Raw genomic sequence first — 24,103 nt, 5'->3', positions numbered from 1 at the left:
CGTTCCCATGCGAGACGCTTGGCATCATCAGTATGTCGAAGTGCAATATCTACCAACTCTGGCCTTGTATATATAGAACAATACAATATTGCAACCGACTGCTTGAAGAAACATAGAAATGCCTTATAATAATGTGTTGTATCTATCCTGAGAGGAATAAATAGACGAAGTACAACAATTATTAATATCGGGTTCCAGCCGGATATAATAAACAAGTATAGCAGTAATTATATAAAGTTCTACGAATAATGTAGTTAAAGCATTTGCTCGCTTGAAGATGTGTTTGTATACAGGCGGACCAGTCTATCTATATACCCCATCCGCCTAAAGCCCCTATCTAAATTTAGAATAATCGACATTTACATAAGATAAATAGTATTTACTTCTAACAGCTTCCTCGAAAAGTCCAACTCAGTATGCTAGAGACCAGAATTTTGAACTCGATGTAATCAGGCTCACTCCGTGAGGTTGATATTGTCAGTTGATTGTAGCTGTTGAATTTTCGGGTCTGCATGCTCCTGGCGATCCTGCACATCTGCGAGCTGTACTCTTCTCCTCGCGTCGATGTACATCATATACTCTTCGTACGTGTCTGAGGTAGCGAGTTAGTTGCACGTCTAAAGGAGGGACTCACAAAAGGGAGAAGCGGATAGTCGGTTGACGTGAACTGGGAAGGTGATGAGAAGTAAAGAATAAAAGTATACATACGGGGTAGAACCTTGACGTCCTTAGGGACTGAGAAGGTGTAATTAAACTGGCCCGTCGGCCTCGCGTTCCCATGCTCGACATCTCTCACCTTACTGTCCACCCTAACGTGCAGTCGCGTAACCGGATTCTCCGGGTCTTTCTGTCGGGGCTCGCTGCCATCCTCTTCCAGCAACGGCGGGTCCGTATACACGATCGTCGCAGTTAGGTACAAGACACTACCGACTGGCACCGGGTTCCGGAAAGTACACGGGTCGGCGCTGATAAACGTAGGGCGGGCGTGCGCGAAACTCGCCGCGCAGCAGAACGCCAGCTCGAATGTCTGCTTTAAGTGGAAGCCGCCGAAGATCATGGTCTGGTGCCGGTTGCGGTACTGCGGCTGCATGATAGACGCCGTCGAGAGCTGCGTCTTGGACATGGCGAGCACGTTGCCCGGCTGCCGGAGGTCGTTGTTCGGATCGTGGTACGCTAGTTGTCGGAGCCAGATCTTGTGGATCAGAGCTGACTCTGGGTCGTTGGGCTCCGTCTCGAGTAGTGACGTCTTGAGCTTTTGCTTGGTGGCTAGGGCTTTGGCCTCCCCGGCTTTGAAGATCTTTTCTTCCTCGGGAGTCGAGCACTCTAGACGCGGAATGTTGATTGGTTTCTTGGTTTTGGGATCTAGGGCTACCATGGTGAAGGTGCATGTTAGTAATACATCTTCCGGCTTACTGGGTTCGCCTTCGTCTCTGGCTCTGGCGACCTTGCAAGTAATTTCTACGCTGCTCCGTCCCGACGCGTAGGTTACTTGCCCGCTATACTCGAGATCGCATATCTCAGTCAGCGGGTGGGCGATGGTGATCCTGTCCAGCGCAGCGGTAACAACGGCTACGCCCGGCCCGGTATGTTTATAGACGATAATACCTGACAGGGCGTCAAGATCCATGAATATCGTGCCTAACCTAGAGTCTTAGTCAGAAAAAACAGCAGATTAGAGAGGCAAGCTGAGGACCTTATGTGACCAGACGAGTTAATGTAGGTGTCGCTAAGCCATGGATCACGACCAAGAGGAAGTACGACTCGATGATAACTATCGCTCATCTTTTTGGGAGTAAGGTCGCGTTCCTGTGGTTGAACCTCGTCGGCGACTACGTTTTTCCCTTCTTGTTGCAGCCTCCACGCCTCTATCCACGGCGTTGATAGGCGGTCATCTGTGAGACCGCGAAATACTCCATCTGTACGGAGGAAAGCCGTGCCATGCAGACATCTTCTTGATACTCCGGTCAAGGCAACGCACGTATCCGATGTCTTGGATCTAGAAGCCAGAGCAACTAGGCGTCTGATTGGTATATTCCTATAGAACATGACCGAGATGTCGTTACCCAGAGTTGCATTGATATGTAACCTAGTACATTAGGTATGCAGTGTAGATCGGTGATGCGATAAAACATGACGGGATCCTTTAAGTACTCGGGTACCTATCGGGGCATTGCGGGAGCTCGGTAGGCAATTACGGGTCCAATCTGGGATATATCCGGTAACTGCAACTAGGTCGGACCGAGACCATAGGTCACCCGACTTATGCCCCATTTCCCATTTAACTTGTGCAAAGGTAACTTTTATCTCAGGTGGCCTCAGACCTTAATTCGAGGAGCGGGCTTCGCTCTCGCCTCCCCTCCCCGCCACAGGCGCCACGAAACCCTTGGTCTGTATGTTTGTATCTGTGGGTCGGGGGTGAAGCGTTCCTCGAATTGAGGTCTGAGGTCGCTGTGAAGCTGCATATAACTAAGGGTGAAGATTTGGTGATAAAAAATCAAATATTAGGTCTACAATAATTTACTATGTAACAATAACGTACAAAATGCCTTCTATTTTTATGACTCGGGGCTAGTATTTTGCTTTCTCTACCTCCTCATCTTTTTTACATACCCGTATAGCATCGCGTTCTTATATACGAGGCCTTCACATTAAAATTCACTAACGGTGAAACACCAAAACGCTACAGTTAACACCATAATCAATAACATAATCAACAACAATTAACATCACAATTAATCAACACCCGCGTATAAAAATAAAATGTTTTCTATTTCAATAGCCTAATAATACTACTATTAACCAAACCCTCCCGCTTTTTTATATACCAGGCTTTGACGTCTATTGCAGCTCCCGTCTATTGCGGCTCCCGTTGTTACGATTAACGCAACCGGTGTTGCAACCGTTGTTATAACCGTTGCAGCTAACGCGTTGTAACCACCCCAAGGCTTAAAACGTATAGATTTAATCGGTAGACTTAATAAGAAGCTTAGTACCTATTATATAATCAATTATTACTTACTTTACGCGTGTTAATACTATTGTTTTTAATGATATTTTTAATGATGTTTTTTTACCGTAAGTTAATTTTTTACTAGGCAGTTGTCCACAATAACCTCAGACTAGAGTTTCGATATATTTTTGGGGGGGTTGTACGGGTTGTGATTAGTTAAGGAGGTGGTATGGCTATAGGAGTACATCCCCCCGAACCATATCGAAAAATCTGGTCTGAAGTCACCTGAGATAATTTTAAACCAGAGTTTTAATATTGTTTTAAAAGGGTTGTACGGGTTATAATTGGTTAAGGAATGGTGTGGCTGTAAGGGGTACATCCCCCCGAACCAATATCGAAGAATCTGGTCTAAGGTCACCTGAGATAACGCATAATCCTATTTACGCGTATCAATTCCATATTCTTAGGCTTCCACGCCTTGCTTATTATCATACTAGCCACCATGAAGCTCCTATCTCGTCAAGTTCAAGGATCGTCCGATTCTTCCTCAAGTCCCGGACATTCCTCCAGATCTTCTCAGTTAGATCCACCAGCAGATTTGCCAAATACAAGCCCGAAAGACAAACGACCGACTTGTAGTCCGAGGAAGCGATCACAGGACTCACTACCCGATACAGATTCCTCCCCTCGAAAAAAATCTAAATCCCCTCCAGAAGAAAGACCATTAATACCTCAAAATATCTCCAACTCTTCAACAATATCCAACGGTCCAACAATATCTGACCTTACAATACATAATTGGCTTGATATTCTTGAGGAAGGAGACATACTAGAAGAAGAAGAAACATATTCCTATTCCGACATGCCGAAAGGGAGCGGACCTGTCGATTCGGAAGTTGGTACTGTGATAACTAGAAACACTGGTATATCAACATGGCTGGATTTACCATGGTTTCGACAGAAGACGCTCCGTGAAAATTCGATAAAGTTACTGTACAATAACGATCCTATCCCAGAATGGGTACAAAGTCATATCAACAAGATCAACTCATACCCCGCCGACAACGCCCCCAACTTCTCTACTAAATGGAAAAGATTTCAGGATACTGTTCACAGCCAAACGAACGAAGCGATATTCGAAAAATCGTACAATAAAATGTTGGATATACTAGACCGCGATGATAATTGGACCCTGAACCGTAAGGAAAACCAAGAGCTAATAGTTTGTGAAATGAAATCAGGTTTCCAAAAGCATAGCCTACCTCCTGTAAAGGACAAACCCGATCTAGTCTATGGATACAACAGTTGGAACTCTTTTCCTAATTTCTACACGCAATTTGCTCCTACAACTTCATACGCCATTATATTTCCATATTTGGCTATGGAATTCAAAGGCCATTTAGGCCACATAGTCAAGGCAGAGAACCAAGCTTTTGTTGATGGTCGCATCTGCCTCGACACAACTTGGTCTTGTCTAGGGAATCATGATTTTATCATCGTTGCTGCTGCCGACCCCAATCGATGTCGCATATGGGGTATGTGGCGGACAGTAGAAAATGAGACAGACGATCATGAGGGAGCCCCAGCATATTACATGAAACCTATCGCGACATTCGATCCGCAATTTATCGAGGACGCAGAAGAGCTCCGAAACTATATATTCCGAATCCACCGTTGGGCCCGGGAGTATAGGTTTCCTCTCATCGCGGCAGGCGTTAAAAAATGGGAAGCCGCAGGCCGACCTCGACACAAGTTTAGTCCCGTTGGGCGTTGAGATGCAAGACCAGGGTACCTATGCTGCCTAAGTAGTATACCCTAAGCAATTGTCCTTGGCAAAACGCGTCTAGATCTTCGGCTTTTATCGTATCTATTGGTAATGAGGACTCGAATGCGTTTTGCTACTTGCTTATGGAAATGCGAGCTTACTCGCATACACAAGGTTTCTTTGTTTCTTTTCTGTTGGCTATAAGCCATTCTCACGACGATTGATGACGATGCTGCGGCTTACATGGGTTAGGGTTTCCCCAGGTTTCCTTGTTGGCTTTTTTTTCATTGGTTATGATCTGATCTTACCACGATTGTTAATCCGTCGGAGACATTTTAAAATATAACGTTAAATTTACGTAAACAACATTAATAATAACAACATAATAATAATAAAAAAATATGCCAATTAACCTACTTAGTATGTACAAATAAAATTATGAAAATGAAACAAAAATATTGGCAAAAGAATGAGCGCCTCAGGCGGGGGTCGAACCCGCAACCTTGGGATTCCTAATAATTCGGTCTGATGTTCCGTATTGGTAAAAGTCCCACGCTCTAGCCAATTGAGCTACCAAGGCAGATGACGATGGTTTTGTTATTACAGCTAATATCTTAGTCCCCGCACATGGCGTTTTTCTGAGCCTACAAAGGTCCGGGCCTTGCACATGTCCAGATCTTAGCACCGTGTTTGTACATCTCTTGACCACACGCTAAGAAAAATGTTGAATAGTGGCTTATCCGCTAAATCCAGGTGGCTTACCGCTATATTTATAGCGATATCAGCCACTATAGCTTGAATAAGACTGTGCAATCCTTTTTTACTCGCACGTAGCTTTGCCAAGTTCAGATCCATCCCAGTCTGCCCAGTGTAAGACCTTTGGTCTAAACCTTACATAAACTGCTTCGGTCATATGTACTAGATCGGCTAACTATGTGTAATATCCTCAATTCTGTATTATTTAAATAGGCTGATATATATTTAGTTAAACATCTCGCTGTTGTGAATTTTGGACAGGCTTTTTCCCCCTAACTAAAAGGGCTTGCTCTTTACTCAGCTGCGGCTCCATCATCGATTTTAACTAGGTACACCATCATTGTCACAAGTTCCCTGCTCATGTACTAATATGACAAGACAATCTAAGGAATATATATTTTACACATACGCAACCAGATATGTAATTGTTGGTTGAACATGTATACACGATGTTAGTTGACGATCTAAGATACAGTCTCTGCTGCTATAGCTGGCTTAAAGAATACTATTCGATCTACCCCTTATAGGCCTCGTTTCCTAGACTACGTCTCTTCACACCTGTATTTAGTCAGGTATAGTACGATACGGAGTTGTATTAATACTGGAATTATCATGTATTGTCGAGGTAATAGCATATGGTAAATCTTTGCAAGATCCGAGTATCTACAACTTTGACCGGCCTATTTTTTAGGGGAGTTTCCATTCCCCGCGGTATAGCTTTGAGACGATAAACGTCGGTAGTAGTCGAATTGGTTCGTTTCCTCTCGCTAACCTAAGTAAATGTTTCATTCCATGGTCGCCGGGTCTGATCCCCTAAGCCTGGCATACATGTCACCGTGTCGGGTGGCTGGTTTACCCACTGGATTCTCATGGCATCTTCGTCTTCTCGTTCTGTCCATCGCGAAGTATACCCTTTAGCCATCTTTATTTTCGATGCAGCCTCATCGGAATACTCGAGGTTGACCGACGGCACAACAGCAATGCGCCCATGACCCGTTCGCCAGAGGTCCTTACAGAACAGTGTTGGCTCCCCCGAGTAACACTCGCCTTCCCGCGGTCCTCGAAATCCAATTCTCTCTCCCTTCTTCCCCTTGCCCTGCCGATTCATGTCTCCTCGATCTTGGTCGGATTGCTCCCCAAGTATCGGTGCAGCTGTAAAAGCTACAGCTCCGTTCCAACACGCAAAGACTTGAAAGGGGAGAGTCCTGCTAAACCGCCCACCGGTTATTCGGTCATTCCAGAACAGATTCCATGCGCTATTCCAATTACCGTCCGGCGGAATATCGAAGAACAAATCTCCCTGGAGAGTGCGCGCTACCCATACATCGTAGAACGTCGGATCGCGGCCAACGTAAGTCCAGTCCATAGCGCAAGTCATATCTGCTGATTGGAAGATCCGCTGGTGCACCAGCTCGAGGATGTCAGATATACATATTGCTACGTCATTTAAGAAGACGATGGTTGTATTTGTATTTGGCATTAACGACGACTGCGAGGGATTTGGATTCGTATCTTGCATCGAGCTAGCAAGGGATAGAAGTGGCGAAAGGGCTAAGTTGCGAAGTTGTGCGAGTTTTCCTATCCTTTCCCCAGTCTTGGGGTCTATATTGCTCGACTGAACATAATATGCGATACCCAAGTCCTTTAACTTAGGCTGGAGTGAGTAAAGGACTTCCCTCGTGCCATCATCCGAGTTACCTTCTACTATCGATAGAGCGCAAGCAGTCGGACCAAGGAATTTGATTGTTTCTATGATAGATCCTAATAGGCGAGGCAGAATATCGATAGACTGTCGAAGGTCGAGAGCAAAAAAGTATTTCAGTTCTAGAAGCTCGTTGTCTTCTGCCAATACTTTTAGATATTCATATCGGATTAGATTCGGGCTTGGGCACTCTAAACGAGGGAGTGCAGTATCTGTAGGGTCTAAAATAGCTTTGATATGTGCCGTTGTATTCCATGGACCATCAGGATGGACCGGGTTGGATGCGCCATCCACTTCTTGGCTGTTGTTGATTTCTATGGTGTTAGAAGGTATCAGCGAATTAAATGGATGAAAACCGGACTGATTTCCTTGACTCCATGACGCCGGTAAGAAGTTCTGGTATCCAGCCCGGAATATGAAAACAATAAAAAGCAGGCAGGCTACTTGAAGAAAGATTAAGCGCGTTCGTTTCATCATGATCCGATTTTTCCAGGCCCAGGGAGACAAAGGGAAGAAACATTATAGAGTAGTTGTGATATGTATTGCAACACAGAAAATGTCCGATTTTTGGTCCTAGGCGAGGCTACGAGTGCGTGTGTCCCATTTCGTAAAACGACTGGAGTCAGCCCCCAAGTAGGGAATTATTTTAGAATTTGTTATCTTGGGCGGGAGTATTGGTCCAATTCACTTGCTTAAGATGTGTCACATACATTGCTTGTTACTTGTTATGATAAGAGTAATAAAATGAGGTGTAACCATGGATACCCGTCGGACGTATTGTATCGTGTATGTGATCATTTTAGCGCCATGGCTTGATGTTTGTCTTCCGTTGCCGCGTACAAAATTTATAAATAGCCTCCGTCGTTCTTTTCTTTTTGCTGAAGTGGTACGTATCCGACAGTGCTCCCCTCGTATCTTGTACGGCTGGCTGATAGGCTGTAGGTAATTTACATTTTGGACAGTCATCTACTAGGTATTATATAGAAACTGTTATAGTATGATATTGATGATGTCAATTCAAAGGATATTTACCCATGTATATTTACTTTCAGTCTCATTGAGGCAAGGTTTCTACGAATCCACCTTCAACAGAATATTATATTTGACTTAGAGGAACTGATGATATTGCCTTACACATGTGTCGTTATACCGTCGAGGTTATCGTGGTATATCAGTGGCATATTGGTGGCTTTCCGCCTTGATTCCTTATTGGCTACGCATATAGTCATGTCCGAAAAAAGACGGTACAAAATAGGATATGCAGGGGGAAACACTTTCGAACTGTTCGCCTGGTTGACCGGCTAGGAGGACGAGTATCAGCTCTGAGAGGGCGACCTTGGCAGACAATTTATGTTGAAGCGTCTCGTCCAGTCCTAACGTTAACATGCGTACACTCAACTTAGCGAGCTTTGTTTTTTTTTCCCCCTGTTCTTATTGACTCTGGCTTGTGCTATTTGGTTACCTCTAAGCCTGCCCGACAGAGTATGGAATTATCAATATGACCGCAAACTTCTGCACTACTCACCTTCTCATATTATTATTTTGGCAGATAGTTGCTATTCTTGCCTATCAGGATGCCTCAGTCCTTGAACTCAGGATTGTCGAGTTTACTGTGTCTCAGTCCAACAAGAGAAACCGTCCAGCTACACGTGAACGACTTAGACTACGGGATGTCACAACTCAGATGTCCACTTGTGGTTACCAGGACGGCGACCCCTTAAAGCCCCGGACTGCTGAACCAGGCTATGACTGTCGCATTGATACTGCGGCTCAATTATGGGGATTCTGTCCTACAACTGTACAAAACCCTAGCGATTGTGGATTAGCTGGAGCTTGCGCAGATGGAGGAGGTACTCGCGGATTCCTTGACGACACATCCGTTAGCACCATCTACTGGTGAGTTGAGGTTTCTTTACGATATGTGCTGTACTATGTGTTAATAGTTTCTCGTGTTACAGCTCAGAGACGGACTCGGACCACAGTTTTTGCTCCGTCGCCCTCATCATCGATTCGGGCGAAGACCAGGCATTTTATTATATGGCCTGCGGGTCGGTGGAAACGGATATTACTTATTTCCCCACGCCAACAGTCGAGGTCGAAGAACCGTCATCGACAACAACTAGTGAAATAAGTTCAAGTTCCGAAAGCGTACAGGATGGCTCAGAAGCCACCCCGTCGCTATCATCGCACTCAATAACGTCCACATCCAGCCCAGGCTCAAAGTCCACAACTACAAGTGAGCAACCATCCACGCAATCGACAACTAACATAGGTGCTATCATCGGAGGCGTGTTAGGTGGGTTGGCCCTTGTCTGCGGTACAATAGTGGCCGTAGTTTATATCCTGCGACGGAACCGGCAAACACAGGACGAGGGCCAAGCGGGATACGGCCAAGCGGGATGCGAGCAAGACGGTGGGAATACCACAGCACAGCTACAGCCAGATAAGCATGCTACGAGGTATAGCGCGGTGCCACCTTTGGAGGCTGACGACACCGCATTGACCAGAGAACAAATACAGTCGTTTGAGATGTATAGTGCTCCAAGTTCGTGGCAGCAGCATAGAGAAATGATAGAGTCGGGTTAATTATATATATTAGATGTTTATCATTTTTCTAGTAAGTAAGCATACATAGGTACCTTTCATATTGAAGGGGTCCTGGTAGTTTTGGGTTATGTCGTGTAGGTAAAGCTTCCGGATTCTGGACTAGGGGTTAGGGGCTAGGGGCTAGGGACGTTGGAGTAAGGGGAGATGTGGTCTGGTTAGCTATCGTTGTATTTCAGATATTAGCATATGATTTATGATTTCCTAATGTCGTTGATAACGTTAAATGTTAAAATGTTAACTATCAAAAGCGTGAATGTGAAGCTATTTACGGAAGAATACTCTTACGGAATACGCGTTTGCGGATTTAAGCTTAGATATTGTTAGATTAGGTAATCAGCTGATCAAGTCTACCTTCCACGAGAAATAGCCGGTCCCACTTCAGCCTCAGACCTTCTAGAGCCTAAGCCACTTTCTAGTTCCACAACGCTAGGTCCATACGCACAAACCGGCAAACAAGTGCAAGGCCCACTTAAATATTGTAGGGTTTTCTAACCCTCCAAAAATTTTGCCGAAAGTGCGGGTTGGTTCAAGCCGCAACCTCTGGGAAATTCTCGTGCCTCTAATCTGGAGAACTGAGACGACTTGCGATAGACCGACCATTCATTCCACAACCAACCCTTGATCGCAATCAGTCACAATGGTAAGCAATAACCTCTAACGATAGATGTTGTCGCAATTCGCAATGTCTATTCGGAAACTTCTCTTTTAAGAGGATTTATCGCTAATAAACATGAAATCTAGGCGATCAAGCACAACAACCAGATTCCAACCACCCGTACGTTCAATCGAAGCCATTCCCAGAATACGAATCGATCAATCACACTTCAAAATCATAATGCAACAGTGAAACTGACTGGATATACGCAGATTTCCGAAAGGATTGGCAGCGCCGGGTCCGAACCCACTTCGACCAGGTATGAAGACGATCCCATTCACAGCTTTTAACGACGAGATGAAATCGAACCCGAAAATCATTCAGATATTAACATTGGAAAAACTATAGCCTACCCAGAAGATCCGCCGTCGCTCTCTGCGTCGTGCTAAGGCCGCTGCCGTCGCTCCCCGACCCGTCGACAAGTTGAGACCCGTCGTCCGATGCCCGACCATCAAGTACAACCGCCGTGTTCGTGCCGGACGTGGTTTCACTCTGACTGAGCTGAAGGTAGATATTCCCATCCCGAAACGCCCTGCGCATACTGCATCAATTCCATGTTTTCCAGCTACCGCCATCACGCCCCTCAGAAACTCGACACACTTTAGATCGCGATATTCTAACATTATATATAGGAAGCCGGTATCCCCCGCCTCGTGGCCCCTACCGTCGGTATCTCCGTCGACTACCGCCGACAGAACCTCAGCGAAGAGTCTCTCGCCGCCAATGTCGCCCGCCTCAAGGCCTACAAGGAACGATTGATCGTATTCCCCCGCAAGGGTGCTAAGCACCCCAAGGCCGGTGACAGCAAGGACATCGACCTTAGCAACACCCAGACCGTCTCCACCGTCGGAGCCATCCTACCCATCATCCCCGTGCCCGAGGGTATTTCAGAGATCAAGAAGAGCGATCTGCCCAAGCCGATCGAGGGTGGTGCTTTCGCGAAGCTCCGCAAGGCGAGGAGCGAAGCCAGACTACAAGGTGTGCGGGAGAAGCGAGCCAGAGACAAGGCTGAGGCTGAGGCCAACAAGAAATAAGATGGAGGTCTCTTACGGGAGTATGGACGGCATCATTAGGGTTCTGCTTTCGTTGTGTTGTTGGACGGTCACGGCGGGTTGGCTTGCGGTTCCTGTGTAGCCAGGAGAGAAACAAAATATCATCGTTCTCTCGCCACACAACAAAGGCCGAAGCATTATTGCATCTTCCGGTTTGCTCTAGGTCGTTCTCAATGGAAAAATGAATGGACATACTCTCCGTGCCTCTCAAAAGACCGTGACATGAAGTCGTAAACTAGCATGCGAAACGGGAAAGCATACGAAATAATAGGGAGACTAATACTGATTATTAAATAGGGACACCTCGCATAATTGATTTTATATATCGAGATGCTATACTCTGAACGGTTCGCATACCTACAATACTTCAAATCTAACTCTGGCACTAACCGGCTGGACTTGAGACGACCTTACTGACTGGTCGCGGATTCGACCTTCTCGTTTCTATCGCCGAGTACCAGCTGCCCGCCCGTTTTCAGCATCTGGACAAACACATCCCTCACGTCGGAGGGAAGCGCGTCCGGACCACTCTTCGCCAGCTCAGCAATTAGTACCAGGGCGTTTTCTCGATCTACCTTGGTCATAGCTGCGGCCTTCTTTGGGTCTACTTGCTGCGGCTCCAGCTGGCCTATCGCCGAGAGATCTAACCCGTTCCCTACAGGTGGATTACTACCCGCCTCTTGATTAGCCCCACGCTCACCTGCGACAGCCGCTGCGAGGAGATCTTTCAGTTCGGGGTGTTGTAGTATAGCTTGTTTTACAATGGCAAATCCTTCGGTGGAGCGCGCCATGAGTGCGAGAACGAACCATAGGTCTGATCGTAAGACAGGGAATTTGGTCTGTAGACCGAGATATAGCAGTGTGTCTGGTAGAGCGGGATGCTTGCTGTAAAAACCCCGCAGGGGCGAGCTGACCTCATCTTCGGAAGCAGGCGAGGGCGATGATTCGGGGAGGAGTGAAGACCCGGCCGGTTTGTCGGAGTGCAGGACGCGGCAGACGCCGGCTACGGCGCGGGCCGTTTCCATCTTAGTAGGCTCCTGATCGGCCTTGTGGTGTAGGTCTATTAACTGTTGTATAGGGGTCTTGTCTTGCGTGTTTGAGGCCACACAGACACGTCGCACGTTTTCGGGGCAGTTAACAAGGAGGATACGTGTGAGAGACACGGCGTCGAATTGGACTTGCGGCTGCGTGTCTAGATTCCATATCCGAGGCAGAACGTTGGGGTCCAGTAAGCCCGCACCACCTAGTACGGCTTTGTTGCTCGAGGGGATGGATAAGTTCTTCAAGAAGCTAAGAGCGCAATGGAGCAGCTGAGCATCTGTTTCCGAGTCGGAGGATAGGATGGGGATTATCGACTTATGCACAGACATGTCCTGTACTAAGGCGATACTCTGAGCGTCGGTACGAGCGATGTTACCGAAGGCCAGGCAAGCTGCTATCTGAAGCTCTGTATCATGAGATGAAGAAATCCAGCCGAGCAGCAGGCCGGCTACGGGACTGTCTAGTGAGCATAAAGAGGCGAATTGAGGGTGAGCGGATAGGTCTGCCCAAGTTTTGGTGTACATGGATTGCAGCTGGGCGAGCTGCGCTTGCTCATCAGTATCGTCGATGTTGAAGACAGAAACGCCCTTAGTAGCTCTTTGAAAAGCTGATATGAATACGGCAACGGCGCCAGGGGTCTCGAGGAAGCTGTCTTGGAGCTTTTGATGAGAGAGGTATGCTAATGCGGCTGAAGACAGTCCTAGGAAGCCGTCGAAATCTGGAAATCCTCGTTCAGAAGCATCTAGGGTGGCTTGCGATAAAAGGAGATACGGTGCTTGAGGGTTTATTAAGTCGGGCTCGAATTCTTGCAACTTGTTAATATCATTATACTTGATTATAGTATGATTTACTGTAAGGGGGTAATTTACCTTGAGCCACTGCCATGCCTAGCAACTTGTAGATGATATTCATGTATGGCAGTGCCTTTTCTTGTAACGGACGAGTCTGAATGAGGTCGATTAGATATATTCCCAGGTGGGCTTTAGAAGCGGCTGCCTGAGCCGGTTCTAATTGTTACCATGTCAGTAAAAACATATACCCCTATACAATTTTCCACTCTTACCGTAATCAACACATATATTAAATAAAACCGGGATGGCGACTTGGAGTAAAGAATCGTGTGTCAGCAATTTCACCAGCTGAGGGAGACAACCCGAGTCGACGACTCGTTGCCGATTCTCATCTATTGTCTAGTAAGCATGAGAAGACCGAATACTCAGGAACCACGAAACACAGACCTTGATCTGCGCAGGAGTTCCCTGTTACCCGGAGAGTATGAGTTGCCAGGTCCGGATCTAGCTCATCCCCCTTAATTAAGCCCAGGAAGAAGTCTAGCAGACCGGATCTTCCAAGTGGGATTCTCCATCGCTCTAGAAGATGTGAGTGTTAGCTAAGCCATCATACATGTAAATGAAGACTATATAGAGACTTATATAAGCCTCTATGAGGATTTATGAGATTGGAGTTTTGTTCACCTTCTCGACTACCGTTCCCTATCTGCTCTGCTAAGACCTGGAGCTCAGGGGACTTGGTTTCTTGTAGTCTCCGCGCGGTGCTAAGAAGCTCTTCCAGCGCTTGGACCCTCGACTCCTCATCTTGGGGAATGTTGTTAAATAGGTCTTGGATTTCGTCAGGCGTCATGATATCGAGGATGATTACAAAGGTCGAAAGTGTAAAAGTCGAGGTTCAACTAGTTAATGATTACGTAAACAGATTGTTAGGTCCTTAAAGGTAAGGATGTATGTATATACTATGTAGGTAGGTAGGTATGATGTACCCGACTTCGGGAACGTCCCGTTACTTCCAAACCCACTAATCGGCTTCCGATCTGGGTGAATATTAGGTGAGGCTCTAGTGTCAGAGTCTATGGCATTTTACGGCGGGTCTATCCACTAATAATTAATTAGCGGGGCAAACGCGTCAGCGCTTTCTTTCCTTTCGCGTCTTACAATTCTTTCTTTTCTTTTATGTAATTCGTTATTGTGAGGCACGTACATAAAACCTCAACCTTTAAGTGGCATAACTAAAGGTGTGGTTCCAATTGCTTTCTCTCTACGCTACTACTATGTACTTTAGAGCATGAAAAAACATGCCATCAGCACATATTCCGAGAGCATCTACTATGTCTCATGGCCGCGGCCGTGTAGTATGAAAACCACAGACTTGCAGATCGAGACATATCATATCAAGTTACACGAGTAACCAGCACCATGACCATCTGATGGATAGGAGTCTAAGACCGTTACGTCAGGACAATGCAATTTAGAGGTCCCAATGCATCACGGCAGAAGATAGTACATGTCCTCCGATCCTGTTATTATCTCGAGAGGTGAGATAACTGGCTGCTGGTTACTAGCTAGGAATCTCTGTGGACCTGACTGTGGCTCCATGCGAGAGAAGCAGGCAGAGATGCCCCTCGAGTTCGTGAGTGGACTAATTTCGGCGGTCAGTACGTGACATGTTGGATTCCGTCGCGAGCGCCCGTTCCGCTCGGTAACAGACACGAAGCTACTACATCTGCGAGGATACTAGATTCCAGGCTAGATGAGGTAGTTTAGATGTTATTAAATGTTTATACGGTGATTTCCTTTACCCCCTTTTCCCTTTTGATCAGAGTCCGATATGCCACTCTCATCTTCTAGTAGTCAACCCACCGCTTTCTATTCGGTAGATGGGTATAGTTAAAATTTTCATTCTCTCCTAAGTCTAAATCTTCATCGTACGGTGTCACTACTAGGTGCCATCTCACCAATCGTGATCGTACCATACGCTTACAGGATTGTCTCACGAATAGGCACGTATTCAACACTGATTACCCAGGTATCCTCACTGACCAGAACGGCAGTAATAACGCTTCTCGACGCGAGTTCAACCATCCTCATGTTTCAGTATAGGCCTAAGTCATACCTTGTAATCTCCGTCAACTCCCATTGTACGACACAAGCGTCGTGGTGTTTGGAGCAAACTTACTCGTCTGAAGTTTCGGTATACCCTTCCTTTAGTGCAAATCAATGCCCGTACCACTAGGATTGGCAATGACCTCAAATTGAAAAGCTCCGCTAATCTGGGGATCATGCGCATGGAGGGGAACAGGTAGGACAGGATGACTTAAAATCTATATAGACGAGATGGCTTAAGGTATTATAAAGAACGGCAGTCCCGATCCCCCCCTCATCCAAGCTGTTTCGGCGTCTATATCCAGCCATACCACATCCCCTTCAAGTCACTCGTTCACAATGGCCATATACTGGCTTCTGTCACTCGTTTGCCTACTGACGCCCCTCTCATCCGCCGCACAGGGTTATTCAGGTGGCGGTCTTATAGACGAAACCGTTACCAAGAGCGTCACTGAGACTGTCACGAAATATCTATCTCAATGCGGTACATTGGAAACTTCGTCTCATACTCCTGACATAACACTACCCGGCACTACCACGCGTACGAGCACCCTCCAAGCAACTATCTCTACCACGATAACAGCCAATGTCACCTACACCTCGGGAGCTGCTGCCACCGGTTTTACCTCCTCCCAGTCGGACATCACGCTTCATACTCCTACTATCACACCCACAGCTCTTACGACGGAAAGCATTAGTTGTTCCTCGTCCAATTATTCTGTGACCCATGCCAACACCACGAAGATACCTTGCTCAACTTCAACTGGTAAGTCGATGGCCGGCGTCTTTTTCTCCCTGTCATGAACCAATGAGTCTAATGCTTAACAGTCTTAGTCCCAGTTCCTCTTGGTTCATCTTCTCATTCTACGCCCTGTACTACATCTTTCCATAGCACTTCTTCTACGTCAACACCGACTATATCACCAACCCAGATACCAGTCAGCGAATCGGCTCAACTTAGGGGAGTCGTAGCTACGCGGAAGTTCCTAGGGGTATTAACTATGGTCTCCATACTAATTACGGGCTTTCTATGAAAGAAGCCATGCTGTAATGAGAGATGGATAGGATTGAATCAACAAGTTCTCGATGCTTACGGAACTCTAGGCATGCTCATGAACTTGTGCCTATGTTCTCTAAGGCGACATCTATGTAATGACAGCAGGCTTGATGCTGGCTATGTGGGCTAATTAAACAGTGGTTTCGTTAGTAAATCTTTTCCAAGCTAGTTTCGGTAATAGAGGTACAATTTCGATGGTTTTCTGAAAATGAAGAATATGAAATCATTCTGTCGAGTATTGTTAGCAACGGGTTTAAACGCAGATCCCAAGTTAATACGTGAACATGTAGCCTCTATGCATTGGATATAAGCTACGGGATTTTTTATATTCGTCCCCGAACAAATCGGAATTGGGGATTCAAAAGCGTGATTGAATTTGAATGGGAACTTTCGAGTCGAATCTCTACCGAGATAAATGTCATAGTAACGCCCAACCCATGTACATATAGTCACATAGAACAAATCACAGTCCTCGGTCTCAGCTCATAATCGCAGCTTAAAATCAATTACTTTTCGTCTCTTTATCATCACCGCCGCCTCCTCTCCAATCCTTTCCGTCTTAGGCCCATCAGTTAGAGCCCTCTTATCAGCCTTCTCATGAATAGTTTGATTACTCGTAGTTTTCTCCTTTTCGCCCCCCTCTCCCTCTCTCCTCCTCTTTAACCGGCTGACGTGTTTCACCTTTTTTTTCATTAGGTTTAGCCAGAACTTGCTTGGATCAAGTGTACGCCGTAGCGATTTCCATGGGTGGCGTCCTAAAATAGATTCAGGCGGAATCATATTTTCGACGAGGAACTCGTGGTGTAAGAACATCCGTCTTTGTAAGATTTGTGTGTCGAATTTGTCGACTAGATACTTCGTATTCCATAACCTTTGGTGCCTATGGTCCCACGATGAGTGTGCTGGATCGATTTCTAGGACTTCGATGCCAGTGAATCCTCGGGCTTCGCAAACTGCTGCTATCACCGTAAGTTTATCGAGGTTATCCGTAACGGAGAGGAAAGGGCTCGGACTCGAACAATGCCAGTTGAGGTGTTTTTGTACCAGAACTTGGAAATGGAGAGGGTTGATTTCAACGGTTCCATAACCCCTGGCCTTGATGCCTTCGAATGGTTGTCTAGTGTGAACAACGCGGTATAGCTTTTTAGGTCGATTATCACCGCCGCACGTCTCGATAGTAATTGCCGTCTCCAGCATAGGGCGTCCCCGGAGGAAGCCACCGCTGTGGGTAATATCCTCCGCGTTAGGAAGATTCGGGTACCACGCCTGTAGCTTCTTATGCATCTCTGGCTTCATCCAGAGTTTGAAGGGTATTCCCTTATCTAACTTTGAATTGACGACCCAAGCTTCTACATCAGGCATACTTGCCTGAGCAACCCGCTGCTCGCCGTATCGGGGAATAAGTACCTTCTCAATAGGAATAGTAGACATGATTCAAAGAATGAGGAGATGATATGATGTGATACGGTGTGATACGATATATAGATGTGTGTAGATGTGTGTATATATGTGTATATATGTGTGTACGTGATATAATGGTGTATAGATTTATGATTGTTAGGAGGTACCTGAGGTATGGGTATTCCGAATAGGTGGTAGATATATATGGGTGAGAATTTGTTAATCAAACCTGATATAGATGAATGATGCCCTTGGTGATCCTAGGTATTACCGGACTTGTGTATGGTTTTACGTACTGGAATCTGAAAATGAGGAAGACGAGGCTTCAATAAAGATATTACTGATGAGGTATTGATATATGTGATTGTTGATGTTGGTGCTTGGTGATCGATTGGTCTGGAGACTGGTGGATGGTGTGTAAAAGAGATGTAAGGTGAGAGCTATGCTGTTTATATAGTCGGAATCCCTCGTATTTTGGTCGACCAAAAATTTTGGTCGCCCAACATACTTTCAGATACAGCAATTACGAAGCCTCGCTCAAATCTCGTAGCTGCCACTTTTTCCTGCAAATAACCTTATTTACCACGGGATCCCGTGGCAAAGGCCTCTTTGGTCATCTAACTAGAAGTATAATTACGAGTGTAAGTACGAGTGTAAGTACGAGTGTAAGTACGAGTGGAAAGTTATATCAAGTGATCCAAGACGTGTACTATCCGGCTTACATGCTACGACTCTTCCAAGTCTTGTCAATATATATCGTACACTACATTCCAACCCGAGAACGTGAGTAAAATAACTACGTTGTTCCCTGCTGTAGGAATGGTCTCGTTGGGAATACCTGTAACATACTAACTACCTTAATATAAGGTATCAAGTATATTAATAGTTTGATTCCTCCAGAGACACCTCAAAACCTTACTGGTATATATCCAGTGTTGTTTAGACGTATTACATCGTAGTTTTGTGCTTAACTTGTATCTGTAACCATAGGCTGGCGCTCTGGTGTATTTCGGTCTATAGTGCATCGTAAACTTATTGATAAGCACCTAATGCTTCAAGAAATCAAGTAGTCCCTTAATTACATATGAACCACTTGATTTTGAAAGTACGTGGCGAAAAGGCTTTACTTGTATGAAGTTACGGTAAGGAATGCCCCTAAGAACAAGGTATTAATACGAAAGTGTTATAAGGTGTTACAGTGATAATTGAATATATTAATCAGACCTTTGTATTGAACATTTAACATATAGCTTAAAATGGTTCAGCATAACTTAATTTTATAAGCTCCCATAAAACACCAGTTGATTTCGTAAGTATGGAGAAAGGTCACGTATAGGATTCGTTTGAAATTAATTTGTTATCGTTAAAGGCTTTATCTCAACTTGGTTATATATAATTATATGACCACACAATTAGTTTTCCTAATATACATATGGCCAACCTTTCGAGAATAGGGATATTTTTTGTTTGGGCTCGTAATGATCTCAACAGACTACTATAGCATGGTTGAGCTTTGGAACAGGTTGCGTGGGGATGACTTGTGAACTAAAATGGACGGTTTGGAGTCTTATTCTCTTACCCCCTTTCTTTAACAGGAAGCACCAACCCATTCTACCACCAGTTGGCATTCGGTTTCAATATACTACTTCTTATACTTATTTCAATAGGCGAATATAATAATCCACGTGTATCCCATACTCGGACCATTAGGTTTCGGATTCTTACGACTCTAAAGGACAGAATTTCGACTTATTGTAGTATCTTACATAGGTATATAGTTATATGCTTTTACTATTTTAACCTCGGTTTTCATTTGTTATAGTTGTCATATCGGTCAAGCTGGTAATTGCACTGATGTGGTAAGGAAGCGTCTACTTGGTGCGTATTCTACACCTCTATAGAGTTAGATACGGATTCCATAGGAAGGCATGAGAGAGTTAACTCCCGGAACCGTAGATGATTACTTGGGTAATTAGAGTTGTGTAGGTTGTCACGTATGAGTTGAAGTGACAAGTGACCATGGACTTTGGAAGTGAAGAAGGAACGTGCGCAATACTATTTAGTGGCATAGGAGCTGTAGGACGAATACATATATGAGGCTAAATAGTGAAAGTAAAAGTAGTCTTACAGACACAGATTATTGATTGTGATGATATCTATGATATTTATTGGCTAGTTAGGTGATTTTAAACATAATCTGAAAAGTGGATGTTAATATACTAGTGACTCCTTACATTATAACTAGGTACAATATATGAACTGCTTTGACATATACTATTATATACTCTTCCATAAATTCCAAAGCTTCGAAGCTATTCCTACTTCCTTAATGCCGATGTTTAATGGGATAAGTACATAATGAATTCAATTAAACCTGCTTAAAGGCACATTTCAGTCCGAGCGAACAGAAGGGCTACATAGAAACAAGCCGCTTTTCTTTGCTTACCTATACATTTAAGTTTCTAATAGAGTCCAGGTATGCCGTTTCATAATAATCATATTCCTCTTTGTAACCACATTTGAAGTTACGTTTGTTATTGTTCTTGCTGCAAAGCTGTTATGTTATTTATATGCGCATAAGTTTGCGTATAGTTATACATGCATACCCCGATAACTTAATTAATTAAACTTCTAAGTTCCCCTAATCGGATAGATTGACAGATAGATTGACGTGCCGTCCGCGTCGCGCAACGATAACATAGACTTTATCCAATCTGGCCTGGACGACAACATCAACCACCACTAAATTTCAAGACTTACATATACTCATTCTCTTCACGTCGCTCCTTTAATAAAACCCACCACAACCTTGATCTTTACGCAAGCGACAGTTCTATTACCATCCTATAATCCCGTCAGCCTTCGTAAATAATACACAAAATTGTAATCAATATGACGCGTGCGCAGCAGACCATCTCCGTCGGCCTCCTGGTCACCTCTGTACGTCGATTCGAGCAAGCTCTTCTCGAATACCCTCAATTGCTCTGCTATATTAGCTTAGTATCTTACTAACACGTTTCCGTAGCTTTATCTCGCCTTGTACCTAAATCTCGTCCCTCTCCCCGAACTAGTGCAGACCGAGATTGTCCCTGTTGTACGTTGAATTCTAATTTGGCTCTATTTGTTCTTTGTTCTGTCCTCTCGACTTTAAATATTGCGCCACGCTATTCGAACAGAAACGGAAGAAATCATAACTGACTAACGCTCGTCGAAATAAATAGCTCCCCTTCTGGGCCCTCGTCTCCTTCGGCGCATACTTGCTCTTCCGCCTCGGCTGGAACGTTATGACCTTCCACGATGTCCCCGAGGCCCACAAGGAACTTACGGCTGAGATCGAGCTGGCCAAGACCGACCTCCGACGTCTAGGTGTTGAGGTGGATTAGTTGCGGTCGTGGGGAGCGGCAGTAGAATGAGATAGAAGGGTCATGAGGATGGGGACTGTCGGGTCATGCACAAACCACCTATCTTGTTCCTATGGTTAGTTGTAAACTACCTAACAGCTTCCTAGTTTGGGACGGGGTGAGGGCATTTCAATAGAAAGAAATCAATTATCACAAAACTCGCAAGTGTTATAGACTACCAATTGGTGGTTTATTAATTCGTTCTCGGTTCTGTACCCATAACTCCCCGATCCAAGATGCGTAAGAATCAACAAGAGCGGCATCGAATTTCGGGTTTGGCCTTTTTTAGTGGTTCATACTCTGCATCATAGACTGGATGTGATTCTTTGTAGCTAAGCCCGCGAAGACCGAGGGAGAGAGATCCCGACAAGGTTTCTATTTCAAGCAACCTCGCCGTAGTTCGGAACATCGAGCGAGACTCATCGGCTAAACCCCATGAATCCTAACTATTTAGTTTCTCTCGATTGGGTATACAGCTCGAAGTATCGTCATACCTCATAAACACGTAATAGGTCATGATCAAACAGATCAAGTCACTCGCTTGTATGTACCTAACGTATGTACTATTTCCCCCTTACTCTTCCCCAACTAGCAATGCGACTACTGTCTTTAGAGCTTCCATCGGATCCTTGTTCTCTTGGATCAGCTTGTCAAATATGCCCGGTATACTTGTCAAGCTACCCTTTGTGTCTTGCCTGTGCCCTACTATGAGTTAGATTATTTATACACGTATCGTGTCGGGTGGTTGGGTTGACTTACACTTCGCCGGAGTCCCTAGCAATAGCCCGATTTTGCTTCGTGCTTCTCCGGTCCAATCGAATTCGATACGCCATTCAATACGGGTACCTGGAACCTCCTCCGGGTCCCCGAGGCTGGTTAGCTCTAGGTCAAGATATGTCCTTCCCAGATGGGGTAGCATATTGGCTTTAGTGAAGCGCATTTTGTCGGCTTGGCCCTCAAACTCATCGTCATCGTCCCCATCGTCCGCTGTCATAGCTCGACGGCCTCGACCCTTCTTCCTTGTATCTGTCCTCATTTCCCTAGCGCATTTTGCCAGCCCTTCACTGCTTCTCAGGTCCCTTTCAACGGCACACCAAAACCGAGCTCTCTTTGTTGCGACGCGGAGCCATTCACTCATAGCCCAAGTTATAACACTAACATTTCTTGTTAGAGCGCTGGTCCCTGTACCTCTAACGACTCGTTCCACGAACGGCCCCAGCTCGCCAACTGCGGACGGCTCAAGACGCGGAACTTTCAGCTCAGCAATAGATAGCCTTTTGGTGTTTACCGTCATTTCAATTGTCGCGGCAAACAGACCTGGTAGTGTTGACGAAGCGGATATAGTATATTTTTGCATGAGTGGTCCCGGATTTCCGGGATCGTCGCGGGGTATCATCGAGACGGTAGATGTGAAAGTCAGGGGGGTAAATACTTGGAGGTAAGGTAATTCTTCCTCCGCTGTCATCGGCACGGGATGATGAGAAATGGGGAGCTTTTCGGTCTCCTCATCAGCGTCATTGTGCGGCGGAGTAAATATGGATGGAAGCGACAGGTTCGATTTGCTAAAAGGGAGAAATGAGATGGGATTTAATGCGGCTTCAAGCCAGTCTTGTGTTGGATCGGGAGCCGTCTCTTTTTCAGGAGGAAGGGTGTGCCGACGGAGTAAATCAAGAAGAGACTCCCTGTCTTCTGGGTCCTTTGGCGCCGTACTAGATCTTCCTCCTTGTTGCAATTCGTGTAAGCGAGTATTCTCACGAGTCGCCAACTCTAGATCTGATTTCAAGCGAGCAACTTCAGCAAGCAGCGAGTTCCGCAGTGCTTTCTTCTCAGCTAAAGCATCAGGCTCTTCAGCATTTCGGGCTGGATGCGATTTTCGCCTCTTCTTCCGGCTTTGTGGTTGTGCCCTAAGCGTTCTCTCTGCCGTTCGCGATGGCGATTCCTCACGTGTGGCTTCTTTTATAAATTCGGAATGACGGAGTGGTGGTTGCTTTAGAGGGGAACTCTTAATTCGCTCGGCTAATACTCTACTCCGTCTTGGGCGTTTGGTAGGTGTGTTATGAATTCCCGCGGGAGATGTTTGGATCGAGGCAGGGTCGGATATGCCTTGCTGTGTCGGCGTAGGTGGGAGCTCTGGTTCTTCCGGTATAGCCTCTCCGGGAGGTGGAGAGCGTCGTAGCACTCGACCTTTAAAGGGGTTGACCAATTCTTCTTCTTCGGCTGAAGGCGCAGGTAATGGACGTGGCGATGGCTTAGTCGGTGTTCTTCGTGGTCTGGAGGACATAGCTCCTGTAGCGCGTCGAATGGGACTCCGTGGTTGATCAGCCGAAGATTGCGTTTGTTGCGCCTCGCGATTCCTTGTTTCTGTATTGTCTGGAAGACTTCCTACTTCTGACGCTGCGGGCGCATCCTCCGAAGGTTGAGTTCTAGAGGTACTTATTCGTTCTAGAATGTCGGGGTTTGATCGCGCAAGGCTAGCTTTTGTCGGCGACGCAAAAGACGGTATCTGATGCCGCGTAGATCTTCTAACAGGCTCATCTTTGGATGGCAGCGCAGTTGAACCGCCTATTGGAATATTCGTCGTGGGCGACGTCTTGCGGCGCTTCGGGGCTGAAGAGTCCATCGATTATCCTAAATGTCCTCTCTTATCCAATCATAATATTTCCAATCGTATATCGACTTCATGGGTTTGGACTGGACTTGGCCGGGTTTCGATAATTCTAAACCTGAATTTGTATTTGCACGTGTTGATGTCTTGTTATTGTTCCACCACCGTAGATTTGACGTGGGATGGGTTATACAAAAAGAAATGGAGAATATAA

General features: G+C 45.6%; 10 protein-coding genes and 1 non-coding gene across 11 annotated transcripts; 5 read left to right on the top strand and 6 right to left on the bottom strand.

Moving 5' to 3' along the window:
• Positions 1-455: 455 nt before the first annotated feature.
• Positions 456-2,046, bottom strand: F5Y00DRAFT_266772 (Thioesterase/thiol ester dehydrase-isomerase; the record flags this gene model as incomplete). Its single annotated transcript, XM_048011979.1, has 3 exons — positions 456-592; positions 709-1,643; positions 1,694-2,046. 3 exons carry the CDS (start codon positions 2,044-2,046, stop codon positions 456-458), a joined length of 1,425 nt encoding a protein of 474 aa, XP_047860166.1.
• Positions 2,047-3,411: 1,365 nt separating this feature from the next.
• On the top strand, positions 3,412-5,043 carry F5Y00DRAFT_249196 (uncharacterized protein). Its single transcript, XM_048009559.1, has one exon. The coding sequence runs from the start codon at positions 3,453-3,455 to the stop codon at positions 4,722-4,724; it is 1,272 nt and encodes a 423-aa protein (XP_047860165.1). The 5' UTR covers positions 3,412-3,452; the 3' UTR covers positions 4,725-5,043.
• A 146-nt stretch (positions 5,044-5,189) lies between these two features.
• F5Y00DRAFT_t149 lies at positions 5,190-5,295 on the bottom strand. Its single transcript has one exon. It is a non-coding gene; the product is annotated as a tRNA-Lys (tRNA).
• Positions 5,296-6,206: 911 nt separating this feature from the next.
• Positions 6,207-7,650, bottom strand: F5Y00DRAFT_274394 (alpha-1,3-mannosyltransferase CMT1; the record flags this gene model as incomplete). The annotated part of the gene is made up of 1 exon (XM_048013346.1): positions 6,207-7,650. The coding sequence occupies one exon, from the start codon at positions 7,648-7,650 to the stop codon at positions 6,244-6,246; it is 1,407 nt and encodes a 468-aa protein (XP_047860164.1). The 3' UTR covers positions 6,207-6,243.
• Positions 7,651-8,799: 1,149 nt separating this feature from the next.
• On the top strand, positions 8,800-9,548 carry F5Y00DRAFT_249195 (uncharacterized protein). The gene has a single exon (XM_048009558.1). The coding sequence runs from the start codon at positions 8,858-8,860 to the stop codon at positions 9,071-9,073; it is 216 nt and encodes a 71-aa protein (XP_047860163.1). The 5' UTR covers positions 8,800-8,857; the 3' UTR covers positions 9,074-9,548.
• A 748-nt stretch (positions 9,549-10,296) lies between these two features.
• On the top strand, positions 10,297-11,691 carry F5Y00DRAFT_249192 (60S ribosomal protein L13). The gene is made up of 5 exons (XM_048009557.1): positions 10,297-10,420; positions 10,522-10,555; positions 10,648-10,694; positions 10,784-10,942; positions 11,068-11,691. The coding sequence occupies exons 1-5, from the start codon at positions 10,418-10,420 to the stop codon at positions 11,467-11,469; spliced, it is 645 nt and encodes a 214-aa protein (XP_047860162.1). The 5' UTR covers positions 10,297-10,417; the 3' UTR covers positions 11,470-11,691.
• A 97-nt stretch (positions 11,692-11,788) lies between these two features.
• Positions 11,789-14,349, bottom strand: F5Y00DRAFT_208612 (armadillo-type protein). Its single transcript, XM_048005474.1, has 5 exons — positions 14,004-14,349; positions 13,767-13,898; positions 13,592-13,711; positions 13,398-13,535; positions 11,789-13,333 (listed from the first exon to the last, which is right to left on the bottom strand). The coding sequence occupies exons 1-5, from the start codon at positions 14,167-14,169 to the stop codon at positions 11,898-11,900; spliced, it is 1,992 nt and encodes a 663-aa protein (XP_047860161.1). The 5' UTR covers positions 14,170-14,349; the 3' UTR covers positions 11,789-11,897.
• Positions 14,350-15,400: 1,051 nt separating this feature from the next.
• Positions 15,401-16,544, top strand: F5Y00DRAFT_208589 (uncharacterized protein). Its single transcript, XM_048005473.1, has 2 exons — positions 15,401-16,191; positions 16,254-16,544. The coding sequence occupies exons 1-2, from the start codon at positions 15,765-15,767 to the stop codon at positions 16,457-16,459; spliced, it is 633 nt and encodes a 210-aa protein (XP_047860160.1). The 5' UTR covers positions 15,401-15,764; the 3' UTR covers positions 16,460-16,544.
• Positions 16,545-16,965: 421 nt separating this feature from the next.
• F5Y00DRAFT_256179 (uncharacterized protein) lies at positions 16,966-17,913 on the bottom strand (the record flags this gene model as incomplete). Its single annotated transcript, XM_048010376.1, has 1 exon — positions 16,966-17,913. One exon carries the CDS (start codon positions 17,911-17,913, stop codon positions 16,966-16,968), a length of 948 nt encoding a protein of 315 aa, XP_047860159.1.
• A 2,641-nt stretch (positions 17,914-20,554) lies between these two features.
• On the top strand, positions 20,555-21,533 carry F5Y00DRAFT_208575 (dolichol-phosphate mannosyltransferase subunit 3). The gene is made up of 3 exons (XM_048005471.1): positions 20,555-20,823; positions 20,909-20,977; positions 21,105-21,533. The coding sequence occupies exons 1-3, from the start codon at positions 20,776-20,778 to the stop codon at positions 21,264-21,266; spliced, it is 279 nt and encodes a 92-aa protein (XP_047860158.1). The 5' UTR covers positions 20,555-20,775; the 3' UTR covers positions 21,267-21,533.
• A 242-nt stretch (positions 21,534-21,775) lies between these two features.
• On the bottom strand, positions 21,776-24,038 carry F5Y00DRAFT_208580 (uncharacterized protein). Its single transcript, XM_048005472.1, has 2 exons — positions 22,044-24,038; positions 21,776-21,986 (listed from the first exon to the last, which is right to left on the bottom strand). The coding sequence occupies exons 1-2, from the start codon at positions 23,902-23,904 to the stop codon at positions 21,859-21,861; spliced, it is 1,989 nt and encodes a 662-aa protein (XP_047860157.1). The 5' UTR covers positions 23,905-24,038; the 3' UTR covers positions 21,776-21,858.
• Positions 24,039-24,103: the final 65 nt, after the last annotated feature.

The sequence above is a fragment of the Daldinia vernicosa genome (genome assembly GCF_022497035.1).
Source record: "Daldinia vernicosa strain CBS 139.73 unplaced genomic scaffold F5Y00scaffold_80, whole genome shotgun sequence".
In the NCBI taxonomy this organism is placed as follows: domain Eukaryota; kingdom Fungi; phylum Ascomycota; class Sordariomycetes; order Xylariales; family Hypoxylaceae; genus Daldinia; species Daldinia vernicosa.
The sequence above is the reverse complement of the archived record's forward strand: the minus strand, read 5'-3'. Positions and strand labels throughout refer to the sequence as shown.